Source organism: Triturus cristatus, chromosome 12 (assembly GCF_964204655.1).
Source record: "Triturus cristatus chromosome 12, aTriCri1.1, whole genome shotgun sequence".
Classification (NCBI taxonomy): domain Eukaryota; kingdom Metazoa; phylum Chordata; class Amphibia; order Caudata; family Salamandridae; genus Triturus; species Triturus cristatus.
In genome coordinates, this window is record NC_140595.1 from 112,640,685 (window position 1) to 112,661,571 (window position 20,887).

At 42.9% G+C, this 20,887-nt stretch overlaps 1 protein-coding gene across 5 annotated transcripts in view; it reads left to right on the forward strand.

Annotated features, from left to right (window-relative positions):
• The window catches only part of GATAD2B (GATA zinc finger domain containing 2B), a 253,232-nt gene that overhangs the window by 203,235 nt on the left and 29,110 nt on the right, over positions 1-20,887 (forward strand). For 3 of the 5 annotated variants that reach the window (XM_085638454.1, XM_085638455.1, XM_085638457.1), the window contains exons 3-8: positions 820-949; positions 4,046-4,177; positions 4,316-4,447; positions 7,376-7,546; positions 9,661-9,973; positions 15,566-15,768. In XM_085638454.1, coding sequence (XP_085494580.1) covers positions 820-949; positions 4,046-4,177; positions 4,316-4,447; positions 7,376-7,546; positions 9,661-9,973; positions 15,566-15,768 — 1,081 coding nt within the window. Of the gene's footprint in view, positions 1-819; positions 950-4,045; positions 4,178-4,315; positions 4,448-7,375; positions 7,547-9,657; positions 9,974-15,565; positions 15,769-20,887 lie in introns of all 5 variants that reach the window. The other 2 variants (XM_085638453.1, XM_085638456.1) reach the window with 1 other exon arrangement.

The following is a 20,887-nucleotide window of genomic DNA, read 5'->3' on the forward strand; positions in this document are numbered from 1 at the left end:
ACATTTTTTCTATCTCCTTGTGTGTTCTCTGACTAGTTTGCGTATAATCCATACGCTTTTTATGCTCTCCGATTGTTATCTCATTCTTCTCCCTCTCCTGCCTTCTCTGGCTTTGTTTTGCATATAATCCATGCTCTATTTATCTTCTATGATTTTAATCTTAATAAGCAATTTTCCATGGCTGGATAACTTTTTTTTGTTTAAAGCTTGCTCATTAGCCAGATTTTGTAGTCTTTGGTACTCCCCATCTTTATTTGCATCACATATTCTATCTCTTTATAGCTGCTTTAGTTTTCCCACCTAATAATCCAGCTTCTATCAACTTGAATCTCCTCTAATTTAACTCTATTATTCATTTGTATCATGCTATAGCTTATCTTACCTTTCCCTTATGACCCCTTCTGTGTAGACCTGTTGCTCTTCTGGTCGTTCTCTGCTAAACAGTCTCTGGGCAATTCCCCTCCTCTCCCCGAGGGTTCCTCAGATGCTTGTCCTGCACCCATCCATCTTCACCTTGTAGCACTTTGCATTTCACTATCATTTAACTAATCGTCTGTCACCTCACTATTTCTCTAGCTTTCTCCTTCTCCTCATTGCCTGTCAACTCAAAGCCCATCTTCTTTCAACTCCTAGCATCTTTCCTTTACCCAATTTTAGGTCACCTTGTTGCTAAATTTGTTGAACTCAGGTCATTAATCTTCTGCCTTCCCATCAATCCTTTGACATTTCAGATCACTCTGCTGGTTTGTAACGTCTACGATAACTCATGATGATGATTCTTTTTTGATTTTCTGATTGGTATTTGTTCTTCTTTTTCAGTGACCAGGACAGAGGACGACTGACCCCCTCTCCAGACATCATTGTCCTCTCAGATAATGAGGCATCCAGTCCACGTGGCTACTCTCGCATTGAAGACCGACTCAAGTTGGCCAATCTCGAAATGTTCAAGGTGAGATGTTGTTTCAAAAAGATTTAAAATAGGAAAGCAATTCGTAGGTCCAACAGTAACATCCATGACCCGAGATAACATTTTCAAGTTTGAAACATCCTAAAGCCACTCAAGCATCTCACAAGATTAGCTATAGTAATCTTCTGTCGCAACCAATCTATGGGGGTAACATTACTGTACGGTATATGACCCTACTACTGGCAAACTATAAGCCTATATCTCTTCGTCTCGGAGTCTCCAAAATTCAGGAGAAAGTGATAAACAAGCAGCTCTTTAACTACCTTGAAGAACATGACCAACGTTTCAGTACTCAGTCTCACTTTTGACCAAGTTGTGGCACCAAATCAGCACTTCTTGAGGTGTTCGAATTCATTAAGGTGAGCTGTGATCAAGGTCAATCATCCCCCTTGGTGGTGATAGATCTCTTACTTGCCTTTGACACCATATCTTGCTCCAATATTTTGGAACAATGGGCAATATAGGAGTTTCTGCTGTAGCCCTGAGCTGGCTCTAAACCTTCCTGTTGGATAGATAGCACATGGTACACTTTCCACCTTTCTCATCTTCTGCAAAGCCACTGAAACATGGGGTTTCACAGGACGCCTCTTTGAGCCCCATATTATTTAATGTAAATATGGCCTTGCTTGCTACTATCATTCAGTCATATGGCATCATGGTGGTCTCATATGCGGATGCTACTCTACTCACATTTTCCTTCCAAAAAGCGAACAATGAGTTTCAAGAAGCTTTTAATAATTGCCTTATCAGAGTTGTGGAATCGATGAATAAAAGCTCTTTGAAGATAAATTCAGAAAAAAATGAAATGTTGTTTTGTGGCAATGTCCCAGTACTTATGGTCTAGCTTGTGGATGCCAAATATTAGAGACTATGAACTTAGGTAGCAAATTGGATAATGACCTCTCTTTTAGTCTGCAAGTCGTGCCAGTGACTGCTACGATCTTTAAGAAAAATTCTGAAAATTATCCATGACAATACTTTGAAGATTATTCATCAGTCCATTCATTAATCACCTCCAGGGTGGTCTTATACCAGGATCTGCCTAACTACCTACTGCATCAGCTCCTGATGGTGCAAAATGCTATAGCCAGGTTTTTCCTTAACATCGCTCGCCATCAGCCTCTCACACATCATCTGAAGAGGTTGCATTCGCTGCTAATACTAAAGCAAATTTACTTTAAATGCTTGCAGCTATAGCGCTTTATACAAGAAAGGTCAGACTACATTATTATAATCCAAGTAGAGTGCTCAGGTCTTCTAACAAGCTGCTGTTAAAAATGTAAAAGGTCAGCAGTTGGTTATTTCATCCTGCCTATTACTGTTTGAATGTGACTTACATTCTCAGTGCAAGTACATTCTTGATGTTCAGCTGACTCACTACACAAATTTCATTCATCCATTTTCTTTTAGTTTAAGCACTTCTGAGTATGAAACTCCACCCGCAGAAGCAGAAATACCCTTCCCATCTTTGAAAGACTCTTCTATGTAGAGATAGAAAACAACCATACAGTCCTGCAGGGAATCCTCCTGACAGCGGAAATCAGTATTTTCTTTGCCTGGATTGAAGGCATCTTCAATCACAGAGTTGAACATGGTAGTAGAAGTCAGTCTTTGCTAATTCTTATGGAAAATGAACATGCCTTGTGGTTATAGTCCTCTCCTTTTTCATCATAAATACATTTAATTCCTCCACTGTTAGCTAGAAGACATTATACACCTCTTACAGTAGATGCTGGAAGTACTGCCATTTAATTTCAGAATTTATTTGGGGTTCTTTATGGTACAAATAATGGTGAGAGCATGAAGATGTTAAGGTTTTTAGACCACTTGGTTTCCCTAGCTATATCGGGAGAACTGATGTGTGCAGACTACATACAGGATGCTTTTTGACATTTTGATGCAAGTCAAAACAGCAAATTTCTGGTTTTTTACCAGTAGTTACCATTATCAATACCAGGCTCTAATTCTCGTCCTGAAATCTGCTCCAAGCACCCACCACAATTGCACAGAGGTGGTGGCAGTCATCTAAGTATGTAAGGAATATTCATCTGTCAGACCCTCAACATTTGACTGAAAGCATTCTCTTTCTGAAAGGCACAACTAGATTTCCAGACTTCCCCTTGAAAGTCCTAACGCTACCCCCAAATCAACCGTATTTCCAGTCAAGTCATCAATATTTGACACTTGATAGGTAAAAGAGTTTCTTTGGATGTCAGTGTCTTGAGTCTTTCCTCTGAGCATCAGGGTCTCATGTATATGACCTTCTTGGGCATGAGGATGCTGCAGCAATGCTTGGAAGACACATTTACCCATGTTTTAAGAAACTGGAAGCCTCCGAGCACCATTGCCTCTGCAGGCTTATCCGTTGTCATGTCATTTGAAAAATCTCAGAGTCCCATTTCGTCAGGTACTGCCCTCCTCTGTGTGGCTCTATGCCAAGAAATGCTCGGGTGTCATCTAGATCCTATTGCCACAAACTAAAATGTTTTCTAGATCAAGTTTGGTGGCCGTATGTTGTTCATTAGATGGCAGTTTTTCTACAGTATGAGCATCAAGTTGAAAAAATTGTTACCAAAGATAAGTAACATGTTCCACTCCATGGGCCACATGCTTCCCTTTTTGTTCTAGCCCATCTTCTGCCTTCTGTTTCTGCTGGGAGGATTGCATGTTATTCTTTGTTTGTCATATCCTTTTCTCGTTTCCATCTGGGATGTATGTGTTCTTTTCTATCTCATCGTGCTTCCTCTTCCCCCTCTTTGGGTCCAGCCTTGCATTTTTGTCTGATCCGTTGATCCATATTGTCACTCTTGCTGAGCTGCATCTTTCCCTGTATTTCTCCTCCTCCTGCTTGCTCGCTGCCTTCTTGGCAGACTGCATAATTCCCTGCCTATTTCCTTTTTTGTTCTCTTTCTTCCCTGTAGATGGGCTTCATCTTTATATTTCATGGCTTCCCTCTTCTCTCTGAGTGTCCATCTGTTGTGTCTTGTCTTTGCACTGAATCCCTGCACGGCCTTTGACTCGTCCTCTTGTCTGAATTCTATTTCCAGGTTCTTAATTGCACCACTTATTTTTCCATAGGGTAAAGATTTAGAAGAGAGGCAACAGCTCATCAAACAGCTTCGAGATGAGCTGCGGCTTGAAGAGGCTAGGCTTGTTTTGTTAAAGAAACTTCGACAGAGTCAGCTACAAAAAGAGAATGTCGTGCAGAAGGTGAGGCCTGGTGGTTCCAGTATTCCAGGGCCTCTGATTGCTAGCTGGATCCTCCATGTATCTTTCCTTAAGTGAAGTACACTCAGGCAGAATGCTCACAATTCTTATCCATGGTTTCTTTACATTTTCTCCTTGCAGGCCCCAGTTGTCCAGAATGCAGCATCCATAGTCCAGCCGTCTCCTGCACACATTGGACAGCAGGGTCTGTCCAAGCTTCCCTCGCGGCCTGGTGCCCAAGGGGGCGATCCTCAGAATTTAAGAACTATGCAGGTGAGTACATTGTAATGCGTGTTTCAATGTTTCCAGGAAACCTGCTCCAAGGACTAATACCGTCTTTTTCGTTTAGTCTCTTGCTTTGCAGCATCCCCCTACCAAAGAAATCATAATGTACTGATCTCTTACGGGCATGACCAAAAAAGTAGCTGTTCAAATCCCTTTTTATGTACTGGTTTCTTGAATGCTAAGAAAGAATTGTCGCACAAAATACAATACCCTGTGGATGATGGTGTAGAGTTCTGACCTGTTCTGTAGCTAACTTTCTGTTTACAGTAAGCAGGTAAGTACTGAATTAGATAACACGCCTCCCACTGAGATGGATTGTCTTCTTCATATTGCTTAGATAAAGGATTATTCTACCAACAAACTGGCTAAAGGATCCTATACAGAAAATATTTTTTAAATTTCTACAGTAGCGTATTCAGCACTAATTACACAAGTGCTCGGTTTTTAAAGGGCGGGGGGGGGGGTATCTCAGTAGCTCGATTGATGAAAGGAAGTAGTTTTATAATTGCCACCTGGACGAAGAATGTAAGGCCTTTCAGTGCGATCTTCCTAAAGTGAGGAATCTGTGGGTCTTGACCATTGGCATTAAATCCATAAGCTCTTGGAAGGCAATGTAAAGTGGACAAAACCAAAGGGCCGTTACCTCACAACTGGCATCCAGTGCCAGGTGTGCCTTTAAATGTATGTTTAGTTGTACATGAAGATGACAGTATGCAGACAATCCTAGAGAAACCCTGCTGCCTTTATCCTACAAGACCCCATGATCAGTTAAGTGGGGACTCCTACTTAGTTTTTAGGTCGAGGCTAGAGTCAGCGCGCATGCGCTGCTCTGCGAGACAACAGTATCTCTATTGAAGATGCCCCTCACTCCCCATTGGTTCCTTTATGTCTTTGTCTAAATTCCTTCCCTTTGTGTGGCTAATTTTCACATTTGACCCTCCTTTCAGTGGTGGTTCCTGTGCCTGGCAACTGGCCCTGTTACTTGGATCAGTTACCTTCTGACCATTTGAGTAGCTTTGGCGCACTACTTTTTGTTTTCCCTCGACTTGCAGTGCCGTGCCCCACCACCTTGCGCCAGCCACTGCTCCTGTTCAGATCAAACAACTGACTCAACTATTCATCCACAACAGACCCATAAGAAATATCAATACTGCGCCCTTAAACAGATATTTGTGTGACCTGTGCCATAAAACCGAAATAATTAATTGATAAACATACTTTATGGAACGTTGGGTTGGAGGTACTATAAAGTAGAAACACTCTTTGAAACTGACCAGGTAGAAGCAATCTATCTTAAATTGGTACTATCGGATCTTTCACGTCTGCCAATTCAATAATGATGGAATCAAAAGTATTTTAGGAAAGGAGATGAAGGTATATATATTTAGTATTTGTTCTCATTTGCCGTCATTGCTGTGGATTATTAAAACTATTGCATCCCACCACACAGAGCCTTGTCAATTCACATCACAGGCTGCTGTAACAGCTGGCCTTTGCCACAAAGGCCTAAGGCTGATTTTCAAAGTACTGATAAACATTTATCACTAAACCAAGTGGAGAGATAACATGATTGATGAAAAGCTATCAAATTGCACTTCACATTATACAGTTCTTGTATGCCCTCCTATTTCTTCAGGTGAGGGTGGGCGTGGCTCTGAAAGCTAACTTGTTTTGTGTGATCTGGAGGTTTTTAGTGGCTGGTGTGAGTGGACCAAATTTTACGTACTTAAATCACAAACGCTGTAAAGTTGATACACTCTTGATGTTGAGCTGCTGAGTGGGAAAGATATTGAGGAAAGAAGGTCATGGAATTCAGGCCTTGTCCAATAATTGGAGGGATTTACTGGCATCATAACAGAGATGGGGTTAAGTCTGATGAAGTAGATTGAGAAGGAACGTCTTAAGGAGTAAGGCTATACAGAGTCTGTCTGCCACCAAAAATGTTGCCTTTACCGTCCACCATGCCCCTGACAACTGAATACACTGTCCTAGATGGGCAGTACTGTCCGATGCCTAATGTAAGTTAGACCAAGCCAGGTAAACTTTCAATCTTAGTTGGGCGCCGCCATGTGTACAGCAGCAAGCTGCCTTGCTAGTTGATAAACCGGAAGTGTAATAACATGCAATGACTTCTAAGTCCCCGTTACTTCAGTTCCTATATCCTAGTCCCGTTACTTCAGTTCCCATATCCTACGCGCTTGTGTAGCCAAAGATAATGTGCTATGAAGTAAGTATGCAGGGTTCAATGTCTCCCTAAACATTACTCGTACTTCACTGACTACTTTAAAGTCAGCATCAAAAAGGGTACTTGTGCTTCTCAAGATGTATACATCTCAGCTTATACCAATAGCAGTATAACAAACCTACGGACAGAATACAGAGAGTATAATGGTTGAAAAAATGTGCGAAATGTGTTTCTGAGCCCCGAAGGTGAGGTGACACCTTTCCTCATCCTCAGTAATTCAGTGTGCTGAAACTGAAAAAGTCTCCCCGCTCATACTAAAACGTGTGACTTGCTAATTAGACTCTTGTCTTTCAGCCCACTGTTCTGGGATGGGAAGCCGGTTTTATTTCCATTGTAATTTTTTGTGTCCCCTTTGTGGTGTTATGGACTTCAATTTTCCTTCCAAAGCGATACTCGGTGTCAATAGCACACCACATACGTGTGCAGCGGGTCATGCAAGTGCAGGGACAACAGCACTGCTGGCTGACCCATTGTGGTGATTGCATGCCATTCTTGCCTCTCCAGCCCATTAACCCATAAGCCTGTAGCCCGGTGTTCATTCCATGTGATTTGTGATATTTTCTGAGTATAATATGAATGATTTTGGAAGTGGTTTCTAGTTTAGGATTTTGTGGTCAGGGAATTTTTTGATCTTTGTATACATAATTTTCTTTTTTTCTTTTAATTTCTAGGGTCACAGTGTCATCAGGTCTGTCACAAACACCGCACTCCCCCACATGCTCATGTCTCAGCGAGTCATCGCACCAAATCCTGCACAGCTACAAAGTCAGCGGGTAACTCCCAAACCTGGACTGATTCGGACCTCCACCCCAAGCATGAACCCTGCCATCAACTATCAGCCGGTATGAGGTGGTTTTCAATTAAAAGGTTTTCTTTGTAAGGAAAGTCATGTATGGAGATATATTCCCCTTCTTTGCTGGGTGTTGGTGGTCTAATTGTTATGTACCACAGACACATGTCAGAAGACACATGGTGTGCCAGAGCCATGGATGCTTAGTTTGAATGGCAACTCAGTGACTGGGAAGAATTCATCATTGGGGTCATTGGGATTTGGATTTTAGGGTCATTTCTATTTTATGTACTTTATCATTGAGAGGAATGCTACATTTATACGATTCACTCTATTCCAGTCCTAGTGTAGCTAGAAGGGAACACTCATCTCCAGATAGAGGAGTGTGCTTGGGGTTTTGCTTTTAAGTACATCTCATGAAGCATGCAGCATTAGAGGCAGTCTGCCCTGTATAGAGATCCCCGCCTGCCTGGCAGGATTCTCTGTGGTATGAAGGGAGCCTCCACTGCTGTGGCTCCCCTCCCTGCTTGAAAGGTTTGCAAAGTGAACACCATGTTTAAAGTGCCTGCTCAGCCACCATTTTTGGTTAGAGAAAACAGATTCCCAAAGTAAGAGTTTGTTTTCTCTAAGCAAAAAAAGAAATGCACCTGACGCACATGGAGTTTTCTTTTTACCTATTGGGACCATTTTGGACTTTTGCTGCGCATGTCTGCCATGCATTGATCCCATGGCGGACTAGAGCAGGAAAAACAAGTGATGGTTGCCCAATAGGTCAGGAGATTACCATCAACGCAGCTAGAAAACGTTCTGCCATGGTTCCACCTTTTTGTAAGCCCGCGATTAAATATGACGGGGAACCCGCAGTTTTGCCTGGGCAGGAGGAACACCGGTTTGTGGCATTCTTCTGAATTTGCAAAATAGTAAATGAGGCTCAAAGTTTTATTGAAGCCTCCGGCATCCGAAATGGTCCATATCCTAAATAGTTTATGCAGTGCAGACTGTTTACAGGGGTACCTCCTGATACCTTTTTATTGCATTCCGATCTTGTGATTGCTGTGCCTAGTAACTCACCATGTTAGCACACAGAGTACGCCCGGCTAAATGTGAAAAAGAGAAAAAGAAGGTAGAGATAGTGTAATGTCTGTGGATGAGACAGGAGGAGAAATTTCCTTCAGGACAAAAACCCTCACTCATAGTTAGGTAACATGTTTCATCATATGGGTTCCCTCCTGACACCGAGGTGTGTGCTATGACTCCCCGAGGGAGGAGCTGAGGTGTTTTCTCAAAGATGAGCGTATGAACTCTCGCCTGGACGTCTCCCCGCTGTGTGCACCAGGCAATCACGTTAGGCACAACTAGACGGTGCAAGAGCATGGAGAGTTGGTTTGATATATCGCACTCTAGTAAACAGACCCCTTTGAAGTGAATTGGGTTGTTGAACACCTGACCGCCCAGTTCCTGTGGAGCCAGTATATTTATTCTCTTTTTCACATATACAGAGTGACTATCAAATTAGGGTCCTGATGAATGCCTCCGGATCTCTATAGGGGACCAATAAATGGCAGAAACATGTTGACCTTGATCTAGGGATATATTGGTTCAATCCCTAGCCCTCTTGCTTTTTAACTATGTCCCTACGACCACCTAATAAAAATTCAGTGGATCCAGAGACACTTTTAAATCACTCACTAACTTTTCTTGCACTCTGCCCCTCATTCACTGCTATTCATATGCTCATCTTTGAGAAAACACCTCCGCTCCTTCCCTCAGGGAGTCGTAGCCCACACCTCGGTGTGAGGAGGAGCTCATATGATGAAGTATGTCACCTCACGGTGAGGGTTCTTGTCCTGAAGAAAATTTCTCCTGTCTCTTTCACAGACATTTCACTACCTCTACCTTCTTTTTCTCTATTTCGCATATAGCCAGGCATACTCTGTGTTCTAACATTTGTTCTTTTGATGGATCAGTACCCCAAGGCTTCCTCCGATCCCCTCTGATCCTTAGTGTGTTTATGGTAACTCACCATGCCTTTGTTGTTCATAGCTATACTCTTGATTTATTTCTTAGACTATAGGGATGCTGAATACTGAACAGAGCCATTGTTTTTGGGTGGTCTTATTTTACATTGACTCTGGCTGGTTATACTTCCATTTGCTTTCTCAGCAGACCAGTTCCTCAGTACCCTGTCAGCGAACCTCCTCATCAGCCATCTATATGAACCTCGCTTCTCACATCCAGGCTGGAGCTGTAAGCAGAGTGTCTTCTCCACTTCCAAGCCCCAGCTCGATCAATGATGCAGCCAGCTCACAGGCAGCTGCCAAGCTTGCCTTGCGCAAGCAGCTGGAGAAGACCCTGCTGGAGATCCCACCTCCCAAACCTCCTGCACCGCTGCTTCACTTCCTTCCGAGTGCCGCCAACAGCGAATTCATCTACATGGTGGGGTTGGAAGAAGTGGTGCAAAGTGTCATTGACAGCCAAGGTAGGAAAAAATGGCAGGACATTTAAAAAAAAAACATTGGCTTGTAATGTACCATGAATAGTAACGATTGTCTAGTCAGAGCACAGAACATGATTGCAGAAAGATTATTGGTCACAATGTCATTTAAAAGCAGACATGTGGGTGACATGACGGTATTGTCTACTTTGCTACTAGATTTTTCGGATTCACAGTTTATAAACATGCAGAAAAATGCTGTTGATTGATAGCTGTTAACATTAGTTGGTCCTGTTGATGGTTTGAGAAATGGGAAGAGAGCCTATGTTAAATATACATGGTGGTCTTTGTCTGTTCTAAACCTGTCTCCAGAAACATTCATGAAAGACTTTCCAAGTGTGTCTTGTGAGTTAAAAGATAGCGCCAGTTGCTTATTTTACTTAAACATAGATTCCTCTATTTTAGACCCACTCACCCTTCTCTTTAAAACTTGCCATCTCTCTTTGTGTTATTTGACTCTTACGGGATATAAGTTGCTTTGCATATCACTTCCTGTGTTGCAGTATTTCACAAGTGTGCGACTTACAAGCACTGGTCCATTGCAGCTCACATAATGCTTGTGGCTCACTTGACAGGATATGTGTTGGTCGGAAGAAAAAAAAACATTGGAAAGATTAAAATAGCAAGATTGAAGTGATGGACTCTAGGACTTTCAGTTTTTCACAGCTTGGGTACCCTTTTAAGCAATAGCTTAAGTCCTTGTTTTGGCAATCACAAGAAATAGAGCAAATGTGAACTGTAAACCTAAATTTCTTAACTTTTAACAATGAAAATGGGAACTTAAGTATTGAAACTATCTGTTTTAGTTTGTTTGGAATTGGAATACAAAATATTCCTTCTGACAACAAGTGGGTACTAAAATCTACAGCCATCTGTAGCAAAAACGTGTTTCAAAGTTGGCTTGTCACTTCCTGTATTTCACAAGTATGTTTTTTATTTTTTTTATTATTATTTTATTAAATAAAAGAGGGTCTATCTAAGGGCCCATATATCTAGTATACCAGGTCATAGGAAGGGATCACATGCTGTGCAAGGTCATAGCCATTGCTAGGTCATAATCAATCCTCAACGTGCACAGATTCCAGAAATTTTACTAGTGGTTCCCAAAAATTCCTTGGACGAGAAGCTTGTGGTAGCTCCTCTGCATATGTTTCCAACTGTGTTTTACAGTAAACCAGATCTTCGATCCAGTGTTTACATTTCGGTGTAGCCTTACTACCCCATTTCAGTGCTACGCGCCTCTTTGCTAGTAGAAGTGCAATTGCGAGGAATTTACGTCTACAAGCTAATTTGATCTTATACATACCTAGTAAACATGGTTGGGGTGTATTAGGTATCATTTCTGCCAACATGGTAGTGAGTGTAGTAGTTACCTCTGCCCAGTAGGAATGAAGTATCGGGCACGACCAGGCCACATGTAAGAAGTCCGCAGTCAAACCTCCGCATCTACGGCATTTGTCATCGTCCCTCAGCCCATATTTATGGAGTTGTGCAGGCGTGTAGTACACTTGATGGAGAAACTTAAAGTTTATTATTTTCAGATTGCAGTTAGAAGTCCGCATTTGCAGTTGTGTGCAACTATAATCATATTGTTCAGTAGTGATACTTACACCTAATGTGTCTTCCCATCTCATTTTTGGTCTATCCTGAGCATTGAATTGTTCCCGATGGGCCGCATTATACAGTTTCGTAACTAGACCCTTTCGTGTTGGAGATAACCGCAGGATCTTCAGCGTGTTGAGTGTCAGAGGTTCATCTGGGAACGTAGGATATAGCGCCTTGATTGCCGCGCGCAGTCTCATGTATGCAAACGTTTTCAATGGGGTATGATGTGTGCAGAGAGTGATATCAGTTTGTGATATAAACGTCCCATGCGGGAAAACATCCCCCATTTTACAAAAACCCATCTTGTTTAATAACCGTAGCATTTTAGTTTCTTGTGTCACTGTGAGTTGCGGATGGTGAGTAAACGGGAGTGCTGGCGCATACGTGGGGAGTTTGTGCGCCCGTTTAGCTAGCGTATGCCGTGCTTTGGAGGTACAACTCGCCGGGTAGATCCCTGTGGGTGGAATGTGCCTTTGTGGCGACAAGATAAGTGTAATAAGCGGAGTAGGAAGCAATCTTTCATGTTCCACCGCAATATAAGGTATATGTTCATGTGGGTGTAACCAATAAAGGGCATATTGTGCCTGTGCACAGTAGTAGTAGAGTTGAAGGTCTTGAGCCTCAAAACCTCCTAGCATGTATGGCTTAGTGAGTTCTTTCCAGCCGACACGTGCATGCTTTCCCGCCCATGTCAGTCTAAGCAGGGCCGTACGAAGTTTGGCAAAAAGCACCTGTGGAATCCATATTGGTATGTTCATAAATAAATAAATAAATCTCGGTAACGCCACCATTTTTTGTATAGCTATTCTATCAGCGATTGATAGCGTGAGGTGAATCCATCTGGTAATCTGATCTTCTAGTTTAGTTAGCGATGTTCCATAATTTTCTCTCAGAACCAGATCTGGGTCACGGTGAATCCAGACCCCTAAGTATTTCACTGGGTCTGTGCGCCATTGTAGCGGATAATCAATCGTTGGTTGGGTTGTCCCCGGGGTGAGCGAGATCACCATTGATTTATCCCAGTTAATACTGAGACCGGAGAAATATTCAAATCCGATGCATTCTCGGATAAGTTTGTTGAGATTTACATCTGGGTGTCTGGTGTACAGGACCATATCATCTGCATACAAAGAGATTGCTATGGGCCGTAGATGAAAATGTAAGGCTGTATCAGCATGTTTTTGATGAATCTTACATGCAAGGGATTCTAGTGCCAATGTAAATAAGAGCGGGGACAACGGACAGCCCTGTCGCGTACCACGGCATATATTAATAGGATCAGAGGTGTTACCGTTTATATGTATTCTAGCGCAGGGCTTCGTGTATAGTAGAGCCACCCATTTCAAAAATGGTTCTTGGAACCCCATTCGTCTCAGGACTTAGAACATGTAAGGCCACTCCACAGAGTCAAATGCCTTAGCAGCATCTAATAAAGTCGCAGAAGCCAGCCAGTTCGGGTGTAAATGATGTAACAGTGTAAATATTGTCCGTATATTTTGTGTAGTGGAACGCGACGGAATGAATGCAGCCTGATCTGGGAGGATCAGGTTGGTCATCAATGGTTGGAGTCGTCGGGCAATGATTTTCGCTAGTATTTTGGTGTCTGTGTTGATTAACGATAGTGGGCGGTAGGAATCGCACCGGGTCAGATCTTTGTCTGGTTTGAGAAGCGCGATCAGAAGTGCTTCACATAGTGAGGGGGGTAGTATGCCCTCTTCTTAGGCTTCTTCATACATTGCCGCCAGGTGAGGTAGTAGCACATCCTTATATTCTTTGTAAAATTCTCTAGGTAGGCCATCCATACCTGGTGCTTTGTTGTTTGGGAGTGAATTTATAGCGTCCCTCATCTCATCTTCCGTTATGTGGTGGCCAAAATATTCCCGATGCACGTCAGATAGCCACGCTAGGGAAATGTCACCCAAGTATGCATTTATTTCAGTGGGGGATACTGCCGGCCCAGCAGTGTATAGCTGAGCATAGTGGTCCGCAAAGCAATGTATGATAGAAGGGGTGTCGTATTGTAAGGTATTATGACGATCTGCAATTTGAGTTATATACGATGCAGTGTGTGTGGGCCGCAACCCACTGGACAGTGTCCTACCTGGCCTACCACCTTCTCCATATGCTCTAGCTGTGCATTTACGGGAAAGGTATTTCATTTCATCCGCGAACTCATGATATTTATCTATTTGACTGCGAATTTCGGCTAATAGCTTAGGATTCGGAGAGGTCGTGTATGTGGTCTCCAGTGTCTTAATGTCTGCCTCAATATTGGACAACTGAGTTTGAATGTCCTTCAGTATACCAGCATGTTTACCTATACAGAAGCCCCTAATCGTAAAGGCCTCCTACAACACTGTAGCACTACTCACTGAATTGACGTTGTGTGTAAAGTATTCCGTAATAGCTTGTCGTAGCTCCACTCTATATACTTGATCTTGTAGCGTGCTGGGATTAAGGCGCCATGTAAATTGTCATGGTGTGTGAGTGGGAGGGCTATTTCTAATCTAACTGGCGCATGATCAGAAAGAGTTTTAGGCAGAAGCGTGATTGCGGTCATCCAGGCGTTTACCTCCGCTGTGGCTAGCCAGAAATCAATTCGCGACCATGTGTTATGTGTGGTGGATATGCAAGTACCCTCTCTTCGAGAGGGGTGGCGCAACCTCCACAAATCGTACATAGTGTATTCTTCCATACCTTCCCAAAGTACCTTAGTAGAATGTTTACCATATCGAGCATTACAAGTGGACCTGTCTAACCTGGGGTCCATGCATGTATTAAAGTCACTGCCCCATAAGATTGCAGAGGGTGGGAACTTGTGTAATTTGGCCCATTTGTCAGTGAAAAAAGAAGGATCATCTACGTTTGGTCCATATACATTGACAATAGTCATGACAGTTCCACCGAAATTCCCTTGTACAATCCCATATCTCCCTTGATCATCATGTATTTGTTGGATCAGATTGAAGGAGACATTTATTTTAATAAGTAACAGGACACCTCTAGCATATATGGAGTAGGATTACGCAAATCTGTAAGCGGCCCATCTGGCCCCCACCCGATATTCCGACACAGTAGTAAGATGTATCTCTTGCTGACAAGCTACATCTACCTTGTGCCGATCTAAATAAGCGAAGACCTTGCGTATTTTCTGTGGATTTTGTAAGCCCCTAACATTCCATGTCATAAATGCGAGTTTCCTCGTAATGGATGACCTGCTATCCACTGCTAAACACGATAATCATAGAACTAGATCTGCGTAACATAAAGACAATTCTCTCCGCGCAGACCAATTTTACAATTGTGTCTCCTACTCCTCCCTCCACCCACTTCGCCATCCCAATTACGGCAAAGACAAAACCCCTAAACAAATGAGCGTACCCCTCCCCTCAGAACATTGCATACAAAGCAAAGAAAATAACAAGAACAAACAAGGTTGCAGTGTGCACAACTGAGGCGAGAGTAGCCAGCCTATTCCCCGAAGAGCTATATCCACGGGGGGTCATGTTTCCACTCAAAAAGTGTTATAGTGAACACACTCAATGTCAATAACTGGGAAGAAAAAACAAGCTATAACAGAGCATATTTCACAAGTATGTTACTTAAAAGTGCTGATCGTGATTGTGACTCATGTGGTAGTTTGTAAGGAGGATGAAAAATAAATATTGCAAACAAAGAAAATAAACATATTGAAATGATGGCGGCAGAGTAACTAAACCCTTTGTTTATGCCCCACTGCAATGAGAAAGACCAATTTAAAACCTTAAACTTAAATTCTTCAGCCACCTTTAAATCACACAAGCTATAGATGGTCTTCATGCCTCATTTAACATGAAGATTAGGGCTAGCACAGGTGGTTCTAGGGCATTCTAACTATCTTGCACCTGAAGCACTACCCTGTGTGCCATGTGTCCCCACCCACACACCTTTATTTTGTAATCACATCTGACAGACTTTGCTTTCTTCATGCAGGGAAGGTCTGTTCCTCCTTACTGCGAATGGACCCTTTCATCTGTGCTCAATGCCGCACTGACTTCACCCCACATTGGAAGCAGGAGAAGAGTGGGAAGATTCTTTGTGAGCAGTGCATGACATCCAATCAGAAGAAAGCCCTGAAGGCTGAGCACACTAACAGGCTGAAGAATGCCTTTGTGAAAGCGTTGCAACAGGAGCAGGTTTGTCCAATCAACAGATCTCTTTTTAAGTCTGACCTATGACATAAATGAATGTAATAGAAGTCTATATCCTTTAGGAATCATGATCGCTCAAGTCAACATTCTCAGAGTATGCGTGGTGGGACACGCTTAGGAATTGTACATTCATGTTGGCCTGTGAAGGATTGTATGTACTTTGGGACAAGCAATTTAGAAATTTCATTCACTAGGGAAATGCCTCAGAGGAATTCGATATTTCTGATTGATACTTCTGATTGCAGATTCCCCACCTTGTGTATATTTCCCTGCGTGTCAAACTGGATCCACAAATTGAAGAGCATTGCGCCGTTCCGCAACATTTTATCCTGGAAATGATGAGTTGGGCTGCATACATTTGTCCCTGCCTCTCTGAAACTCCAGAAAGGGCGTGAGGCCACCTCGCTGCCGAACTCCTCAAGAGCTAGTTGCAAACCTGATGCAACTCGAAATTCCGTGTCTATTGACAACCTTGCAGCAATCTGCAAATATCTGACTTGCTTCCGGCTCCAGCGGTGCACCTTTGGGCCCTAAGGATCCACAGAGGCCTCCTGCCGTGGTCTTGCCGGTGGGTTTGCCCCCTGCACCATCTGTGTGTCTTAAACCCGCTTTAGATTCCACACCTGCTTCACGCAGCCTCCCGTTCTGGCTCCACTCCCTGTGCGGGTTCCTTTAACATAAATGCCTATGCTGCTGGCGCCAGGAGAGAAGCTGTTAACCTGTAGTAGTCTCCGACTCCAAGCCGGCTTTATCTCAACTTTGACCCAGGGTGTGCTCCAGTTCCACTGCAGTACAACCAATAGTAAATCCTTCTGACATTTTGCCTTTCCATGTGGCAGAGCTCATCCTTAAATCAGCTCTTTGGCTCAGATTCTGACAATAGCGACTATGATGAGGGTGACAAATCGCCCCACAATACAGTAAGGGCAATTGGTATGCTGAATTACAGGATGCTAGTGGTCTGGACATCTTTGTAGACACTAAACCTCTCTCTCTCTCTCCTACTGGTCCCTCTACAGAGTAAAGTACTTCTTTTACTGTGGTCATGCAACAAACTGCAGAGTTTCTTGACCTGCAGCTCCAAACAAGATAGGTCAAACCAAACATTTTGATGGAAATTCTTCAGCCTGGCCAGTCAACTACTGGATCCTTCTTACCATTTAACAAGGCCTTAACGGACAACCTCTTGGGCACTTAGGCAAAGCAATGCTCCGGACCTCCAGTCAACAAGTAGTAACACCTTTCCATGTCAGGCAGGCTATCACCCGTTCAACTCTCTTTGCCCAACGTCACCCCGCTAATGAGGTTGAGAGACTCCATTGTTTACCCTATGAGAGCCCTCAGTTTCTTCATTGCTTCTTCCAGTGGCCATCCGGTGGATAATCAACTCTCTGTGGGTTTCTTGGAAGCAAAGTAGAGCAAAGCAGTGCAGACAAGAACCATCTCTAGGTGGTTAGACTTCTGCATAAAAATATGCTGAAGCAGCCACCTGAAGGATTAGGGGCTCATTCCACTTTAACCAAGGCGGTTACTACTGCGTTAGCATGCAGAGTGCCTGTCTAGATATCTCTTAGGCTGCTATGTGGACACTAGTGCACATGTTCATAAAACGTTGTTGCCTTGACAGTCAGGTCCGTCAAGATGGGCATTTTGCCCATTTACTCCACAGAACTTTTTGATCTGAGCCATTCCACAGACCTTCCACCTGGGGAGACACTGCTTTGGTATCTGTTCACAAGGTGTGGTGATCGTGGTTAAAAGTATCTATCAGAAGAACAATTTGCTTACCTTCGGTAATGCTCTTTGTAGTGCATACTCTGTCTAACCGCAGATTCCTCAGTGACCCTCTCACATCCCCATTTTGTAGAGTGGACTGTTTTTCGATCTAAAAAGGTCCCAAACTAGAAATCTACACATCGGCCAAATCAGTTTGCAAGAGGCATCTGCCTCTGAATGTGCAGATAAGAGTTTGAAAGCAACTGACATCAGCGCGCTTGGGTGGTGCTTATATGCGTCCCGATCGTCACTTCTGTAGTGGAATGATGTTGGTGCGGAGCCGCACCCTGCTGTCTACAGATTCGCAGGAGTAATCCTTTTAAGTTCCCGGTTCCAATATAATGCCTGGGGGAATATTCACCGGGTGAGCAATCTGCAGTTGGGTAGAATATCAACCAGGAAGAGCTTCACAAAAGGTAAATAACGTTTTCATCTTGTCAGTGCCCTGGAAGAATAGCATGCAACTGGATGGCTAAACCTTCAAAGACTAATTGCACTGGACGTTTTGGTGTGTGTGATTCTGGGCTTGTTGGAGTGTAGAAAACGCTGATCATTTCTTTAAACAACATAAGAAGGCATACACATTTCCTTTTCCTTCAAACATTGGCGGTGTAAATTGCACACATAGGAGGCATGATCACGAGGAATTACTGTACTAAGGATGTATGTGATCAGTAATACTTTAGCACGATCTACCAATGAAGAACTGTCAATGTAACAGTAGCAAGACTGAGAGAGATTGAGCACCCAGAGGCTTTCCCTTTGAGGAGTTTCATAGGCAGAGGGTATCCATTTGAGGACTTGTACACAAGGGTTTATTGTTTCAAGGAACTTGGGCTCAAGAATGGCTTCCCGCCGCAAAATTCATACCAGAAGTAACAACAACAATAAAAAAAGATAATGGGTGGTTTCTTTTTTTTTCCCAGCAGCCAAACTATGGAATTCACTACCCACAAATATTAGAGTCACTGACAACCCAGCTCAGCTTCAGAAAAATAGTTTAGCTGGCGCTTCCTCACATAACAACTATACCTACAACACACCAGCATACACAGACTTTACACTCTATGCCCCTCACAATATAGAGATGAGGTTGTTAAGCATGTCATTGTGCGTTGAAGTTTACTTCAACTTATTTGCAGATACATTTAGAAAAGGGTACAACATGTATATTTCACCACTAGATACATGTGTTTAGCAGACTGTCTATATTATTGCTCCTTTGTGCATATAGGTACATACAAAAGGGTTTGTGTCTGCTGTTAAACCTTTGCAAATTGTTGTAGTTATTTAGTTTTTTGTTAAAAACAACATATTTGTATACTTCACAAGCTACTTGTGCACATCAGACTATATATATATATATATATATATATATATATATATATATATTACTGCTTCTCTGTACATACGATAATTTATTCATATAGGTTTACTCCAGTCTCCAGTATATTTATGTGCAAGTAAGTTTAATTTTGGTTACAAAAAAAAATACTCCCTTCAACCATTGTCCCCTCCTACCTCTCGTTCACTCATTCCAAATCTATCTAACTACTATGAACTACCAAACATCCTTCTCAAACTTGCCCCTTCCTTTTAGTCAAAACACCCAACTAACGGGCACACACTACTTAAACTCTGCTAAGCACACAAGAAATCAAGCGCACAAACTTTCTCCTAAGATAATCTTTTAGAATTTTCAGGGAAAACTCATCACCCCATGCAAAGTTTTACCACAGCCATCACCAAAAAGTCTTGCCGCTGAAAGGGAATAAGAAGAGTCCGCTAGTTTTTTTGTTTTTTGTTGAGAGGTCTACAGGAAGTGATAATAGATTTCCTCCAAGATCCGCTCGAGCCATTGCCTGCACAACATCTGCAAATATCACGGATGATGCCTGCGGACCCCTTACAATGCGGTTACCTCAGCAGTTGGTCAGTCCTCTGAGCATTCTCCAGTGCCAGCAGAAGTGATGCAGCAGATGAAGAGTGTGACAAATGCAAGGAAGGAGAGTGCTAAAACGCTTTGAACTTTTGATTGGGTTTTACAAAACAGACCACTTTCTATGTGACTTCAAATAATGGTGGTTAGATCAGTCCTAAATATTGATCATATATGGCAAAAATGATTTAAATTGATACAGATGCTTATTACATTCATCTTTGGCGCCATAAATGGATAAGAAGTACAAAGCTCCAGAAGATGCTTCAGCATGCATTATGGATCACCGCAGTGTGGGCTCAATGGTGACGCAAGAAGCCCAAAGACCTACAAGAAACTCTACAACACTCTGCACTGCCCCACCTGAAGTACATAGTTGAATTGTGGACATGGCTGACGATGGCAAATCTTTGTTCAGTTAGTCCTTCGATTTAAGCTTTTCAAACTGACAGATTGAGCTTTAAGATATTTAGAGTTCAGACAACAAATAATTTTAGTGGGGTGAGTGACTTCCTTTTGGCAGCCATATTCCTGTTTTGAATGTTTAGAAACTTTGCCATATTTATTACTTTGTGAGATTGTGGACGGGTACTGGTATTGGGAGCAGCTAAAAACTTTTATTTCTTTAAAAATCTTTAGCTGATAGAATTTTGGAGGCGAGTATTGTACTTTTATTTTGATTCTACTACAGAGGTGCTATTTTTGGCAGGCCGTGCTCTAGTGGTTGGAATCCTAGGATTCGTGACAGATAAAAAGCGAGATATGCCACAGATGCGTGCCAAAGGCAAGACCATCCGTGCCTGTCCACTCCCAGATCACGTCTAACACCAGCCACCCTGCCGGTGAGTTGAGCAAGCCGCCTTTCTCGTTAGATTACTCTAAAGATAAGGTACTGACAATTAAAAATCAGCCAACTTTGTAGTCACAAATTTGTGGTACAAAAGGGGGTGGTGATGGACGGAGCGTCACAACCAATCAAACACTCACACCCAGTCAACAGATCTGGGTTTGATCCATCACTGTTCTTTAGCCCACTCTGCCACCCCAGTTCAGACATGGCCATATGCAAATCAGTCTGACCCTGTGCCTCATGAGAACAGTCCAGCCCGAACTGCCAAGCCATGCCTTTCCTGGACCGGAAACAAGCTTCCTAGGACCGGTGTCTGGCATTTCAGCCGTCTTCAGCCAGGCTTGCTTGAATCCAGTGGCAAAGTGAGCAAGGGACTCACGTCTGAGCATACCCTGCCAACTTATGGCGAACAAAGCGGTACAAAAGGGGGTGGTGATTTGACTTAAGAATTCTACTGAGCACTGTTGCCAAAAATATCTGTCCGTCCTGTGGCTTTTTTTTCAATTACTTAACTGAGTCTAATGTGCCTGTTTTATATC